The sequence below is a fragment of the Capsicum annuum genome, unplaced genomic scaffold (genome assembly GCF_002878395.1).
Source record: "Capsicum annuum cultivar UCD-10X-F1 unplaced genomic scaffold, UCD10Xv1.1 ctg78023, whole genome shotgun sequence".
Taxonomy (NCBI): domain Eukaryota; kingdom Viridiplantae; phylum Streptophyta; class Magnoliopsida; order Solanales; family Solanaceae; genus Capsicum; species Capsicum annuum.
Genome location: NW_025888476.1, coordinates 1 through 5,762, shown reverse-complemented (window position 1 = coordinate 5,762; position 5,762 = coordinate 1). Strand labels below are relative to the sequence as shown.

Below are 5,762 nucleotides of genomic sequence, written 5' to 3'. Positions count from 1 at the left end.
AATCACCATATGGACCTGCAAGAATAATAGTATAGCCATCAAGATCAGCAGCATTGCAACAGAGATCACAAAGGTCATCAAGTAATACCTCAATTAATCACCATATGGACCTGCAAAAATAATAGTATAGCCATCAAAATCAGCAGCATTGCAACAGAGATCACAAGGGTCATCAAGAAACTGAGCTTCATGAATTTCACTCACATCCAACTATCAAGAAATAAAGTTACTTGAGGATAAAGATACACACACAACATTGCTAAAGATAAGTTGCAGAGAACACTGCACAATTCATTTCACGCAATAAGAAGTTTTTTTCAGACTAATGTTTACTAAATCTTAAAACACCAAACAAAAATTCGACGTTCAATCTTCCTCATGTCAGATCTCTCATTATCTTCTATATCTGCAACATTTAGCCATGAAATTTGTGCGCTCTAGACAATTCACATATATCATTGACCTGCAGATGCAGTATATAAAAAAATATATTTATAGCAGTAGTGTGTAGTATGTGTTGTTCAGGAGATATAAAGAAAATTAACTAACTTATCAACATAAGATTTTTTTTCTTACATAAAATTAAATAGAATGAATAAACATAAAAATCTTCCTATACCAAGTTAAAGATGTCAAAAGATGAAAAGTACCCTATCCTATAAATGAAGTGAGTGGCAATACCTAAGTGAAATGTATGTGAAAATTCAGTAGTGCCACACATTTTGCTAGACTCTCCACCCTGAAATTGAAAAAATGAAAATGCAAATTAAACTTATAAAAGAAAACATTTAAGCACCGATTTTGAGGTTTCCAAATAGGAGCATGAAGCAGGAAGAGAAGAAACCCATGAGAAATTTTAGGATGAATCGTCACAAAATTATGATTAGTTCCCGATAAGGCTTAGGACATGTAGATCTGCAAACATTTGAAAAATTAACAATCGGTCTGCTAACAACGTCTAACCGAAAAAGGCAGCCTGGTGCACTAAAGCTCCTGCTATTTACATGGTCAGGGGAAGGGCTCCACCACAAGGGTGTAATGTACGCAGCCTTCAATTATGCTTAGTTCCCATAAGGCTCAGGACATGCAGATCTACAAACATTTTAGAAATTAACAATCGGTCTGCCTACAACATCTAACCGAAAAAGGGCAGCCCGGTGAACTAAAGCTCCCACTATTCGGATGGTCAGGGGAAGGGCCCCACCACAAGGGTGTAATGTACATAGCCTTCAATTATGCTTAGTTCCCGATAAGGCTCAGGACATGCAGATCTGCCAACATTTCAGAAATTAACAATCAGTCTGCCAACAACATCTAACCGGAAAAAAAAAGCAGTCCGGTGCGCTAAAGCTCGCGCTATTCGCATGGTCAGGGGAAGGGCCCCACCACAAGGGTGTAATGTACGTAGCCTTCAATTATGCTTAGTTCTCGATAAGGCTCAGGACATGTAGATCTGCAAACATTTCAGAAATTAAAAATCGGTCTGCCAACAACATCTAACCGGAAAAAAAAAGCAGTCCGGTGCACTAAAACGCCCGCTATTCGCATGGTCAGGGGAAGGGCCCCACCACATGGGTGTAATGTACGCAACCTTCTCTAGCATTTCTATCAAAGTATATTTCAAAGGCTTAAACCTACGGTCACATGACAACTACTTTAAAAAAAAAAATCAATGTACTGATAAACAAAGAAACCCCAAATGCAAAATTTGACAGAGCAAGACCACATTATTCCCAACAATTAACGAATAAGATATGCAAACATAATCAAAATAAAAGGTATACAAAATTACCAATTAAACTGTCAAAAGTTGTTCAGTAAATAATTTCGATAAAATAAAAGAGATAGCGAAATATGTACCAGAAGATTAAACTCGGTGTGTCTTGCCTTTGCGAATCGCCAAACACACCCTTAATGGTTCTTATAGAACTATCAAGTTTGATACTACCTTCTCTATCCAACATTCGAGATTTCTCCAAGTAGTTAAATTTTTCTTAATCAAATCGTCATTTATGCATAAAATCTACCCTTTCCAAACCCCACTTGATGAAATTATAATGGATATGTTGTTGTTGTTGTTGACTGCAAAAGTTCAAAGTTGCATTTTGGAAGTTTCTTATGTTTAACACCGGATAATGTACAAATAAAAGAAAGCTAAGAACCAACAAATACACAATCGTCCATAATCGAACACTTATTATGAATCACATGAGAATAGTTAATATTTAACATATGAAGTGGCCAATAAACAACTACTTAATGTAGTTAAAATACAATTAAGAAATCGATAAGACTTGAAGCAAAATTATGAAAAAATCAGAATCTAAATTACTTGATAGAGAATTTAGATAAAAAACAATCTATCAGGTCATATGAAACTTGATCTCTTTGTAGCAGAATTTCATACCACCTAAAATAAGATTGTACTCTTTGGGATCTTTTTCTTAAGACATTATAAAAAAATTGAGTAAAAAAAAAACGTTTGTATGAAAAAGCACCAGAGACATATCTAAACACAAACAAAGGAAGACTACCAAAAACACTTTGAGATGTAAACAAGATTCAGCTCAGATCCAAAGAAATAGAATTCGATATTCTATCATTTCGTTGTCTTTTCTTTCATATTCGATTTCTAAAAGATGCGAAATAGCTTTTTAGCAGCTATAACACGAGTTGAAAAACGTACCCACTCAAAATCAAAACAAAAAAATGAAATAAAAAAAAATCAACTGCTCCAATTTCATCTCTATCGATTCTGACTTCGTAGAGCCGGTGCTGCTGTTGCCTGCGCGTAGGGGCGTCCCCCACTCCCGTCCGGGGGCGCTAAGGGGCTTTTGTTTTTGGAACAGACGGGCAGTGTTTTGCTGTGAAAGTTACTGAATGAATCTATTTCATTCTAATTCGATCTAAGAAGTTAGCTGTAGGAAGGACTTCGGTTCGCCAGTTCAGGCTCAACTCCTCGCTTTACGTTAGCGGAATAGAAGGGAAAAAGTCTTTGATTATGACTGGCGGGATATAAATAGAATGATAAGGCATTTCTCAAGCTTGAATCCCTAGAAAGCAAAACTGCAGTTCGTAAGTACCATTCACTTGTACATATTTGTTCTTTGCCTCAGACATCATCTTATCTAATTTGTAGTTAATTTAAAAAATCCATTTGATAAGGGTTTGGTTTAATTAATCAAGGTCTTCGTTATTTGAAATCTTCAAATCAAACAAATACTCTTGAAGTCTTTGGGGATGAGGCATCTTCACTACCTCTTCTCTATTGCTCAGTGGAATTGATTAAATCTACAGAATCCAAAGAAAACAAAGAATGGAATCAAATTTGAACGGTATGAAAAAAAGAAGGAAAAATATTTAACAATATAATACTGCAAATTTGATCATTTCTTATCACTGAAAGCAATCAATACAGAGAAAAGAAGAGAATTAGGAACATCAAAAATCCATTTCTTACATCACAATCTAGCCACTAATTGTGAGTCGTCATTGAAATTCGAGTAAACCACTTTCCACTAAGAACTTGATCTGGTTGAATCTGGAAGTATCAGAAGCCGAACAGCGATTTGGGTAGTATGGTGCATATAGAGACATCTTTTTTGTGGAGAACATTAAAGTGGAAAAGGAAGTTAAATAGAGTTATTTTTGAAGTTGCTAACTTGTCAATTTTAAAAATTTGAAGTGAATATACGTTATTAAAACTGCCAAAAAAAATTTACCACACATTTATTTTCTGATATTTTTGGTTAAAATAAAAAAATTATATTTTGAAAGAGGTTTAATGTTTTAATATCTCTCTTTGTATAATCTTATTAGATAGATTATTAAATATTAAATTTTGTCTTATAAAGACCAAAATCTAAAAGGGATTATCGAGATAAAAAATTATAAAAATAAAAAAATAAATGGGAGTTTCTTAACTAAATAATATTTGTATCAAAGTAATTTAAGTATAGTTATCTATTTTAAAAACTATAATATTAGTTAACTAATTATCAAAAATTTGAGTTTTCAAATAAAATTTAAAAAGTAAAATTCAAAAATGCACAACTAATAACTAATTTAACTATTTGTTGTCCTAAAACACCACATGGTAATTTATCATGCTGCCACGTGGCTTTATATGGAGGCTTTGTCCTCTCTTATTAATAATATATAGATAAATAGTATAGGATGACAAAAAAAGACAGTCCGATGCACTAAAGCTACAACAACAACAGCATATCCGGCGTAATCCACGAGAATATGTACACATACCTTAACTCAGCCTTGTTCAGCTATAAAGGTTATTTCCAATAGATCCTTAGCTCGAGGAAAGCATAATCACAGCATTTTATGAAAACACAATCATTAACAACATCAGGATAGTAAGATAACCAAAGCGAGAAATATGAAAATAATAAAAAAAATCAGTTTTTTTTTTTTTTGTTTTATTATACACGAGCTCCAAAGCCAATATATATTTGATCCCTCAAAAATGGCACCTATTGACCAAACAAGCAGCTTAGACATAAGGACCACTTTAGCATTTAACACCAAACCCACCAACTCAAAAATGAAATTTGAAAATCAAAAGGTGCTTCGGGACCTACAAAGTATTAATTCTTACATACAAAGAGGCAAAAATCATGTATTAAAGTAAGATGACTCACTAATCACTCTTGTTTGCACTTTACTCTTTTCAACATTTTATCTTCTCAAAAACTCTTAAAATCATTTTTTGTTTGTAGATTTCAGAAATGGAGATTGGCTTAGCAGTTGGTGGTGCATTTCTCTCTTCAGCTTTGAATGTTCTCTTTGATAGGCTTGCTCCTCATGGTGATCTTCTCAGGATGTTTCAGAAGAATAAGCATGATGTTCGACTCTTAAAGAAGCTGAAAATGACTTTGTTTGGCCTTCAGGCTGTGTTAAGTGACGCAGAGAATAAGCAGGTATCAAATCAACACGTGAGCCAGTGGCTTAATGAACTTCGAGATGCTGTGGACGGCGCTGAAAACTTAATGGAACAAGTCGACTATGAGGCTTTAAGGCTTAAGGTGGAAGGTCAACTTCGAAATCTTGCAGAAACAAGCAACCAGCAAGTAAGTGACCTCAACCTGAGCTTGAGTGATGATTATTTTCTTAACTTAAAGGAGAAGTTGGAAGACACCATTGAAACATTGGAGGATTTGCAAAAACAAATTGGTCTCCTTGGCTTAAAGGAGCATTTTGCTTCGACTAAACGAGAAACTAGAAGACATTCAACTTCTTTGGTTGATGAATCTGATGTCTTTGGTCGGCAGAATGAAATAGAGGAATTGATTGACCGTTTATTGTCCAAGGATGCAAGTGAAAAAAGTCCGACTGTTGTCCCCATTGTTGGAATGGGGGGTGTGGGCAAGACGACACTAGCTAAAGCTGCTTACAATGATGAGAAGGTAAAAAGCTATTTTAATTTGAAAGTTTGGTTTTGTGTGTCAGAGCCATATGATGCTATCAGAATAACAAAAGGGTTACTTCAAGGAATTGGCTCATTTGACTTAAAGGATGACAATAATCTCAATCAGCTACAAGTCAAATTGAAGGAAAGCCTTAATGGAAAAAGGTTTCTCATTGTCCTTGATGACATGTGGAATGCTGACTATAATGAGTGGAATGACTTGAGAACTCCTTTTGTACAAGGAGATATGGGAAGTAAGATCATTGTAACTACACGTAAGAAGGATGTTGCCGGGATGATGGGTAGTGGGGCAGTCAACGTGGGGACTCTGTCTAGTGAA

The 5,762-nt window shown here is 34.8% G+C and overlaps 1 protein-coding gene and 1 long non-coding RNA gene across 2 annotated transcripts; one reads left to right on the top strand and one right to left on the bottom strand.

Annotated features, from left to right (window-relative positions):
• On the bottom strand, positions 1-3,643 carry LOC124894857. Its single transcript, XR_007051392.1, has 3 exons — positions 3,461-3,643; positions 682-739; positions 1-110 (listed from the first exon to the last, which is right to left on the bottom strand). It is a non-coding gene; the product is annotated as an uncharacterized LOC124894857 (long non-coding RNA).
• Positions 3,644-4,500: 857 nt separating this feature from the next.
• LOC124894856 (putative disease resistance RPP13-like protein 1) lies at positions 4,501-5,756 on the top strand (the record flags this gene model as incomplete). The annotated part of the gene is made up of 2 exons (XM_047405371.1): positions 4,501-4,641; positions 4,734-5,756. A coding segment is annotated over exon 2 (1,014 nt), but the record flags the coding sequence as incomplete, so codon positions are not given.
• Between the last annotated feature and the right edge of the window lie 6 nt (positions 5,757-5,762).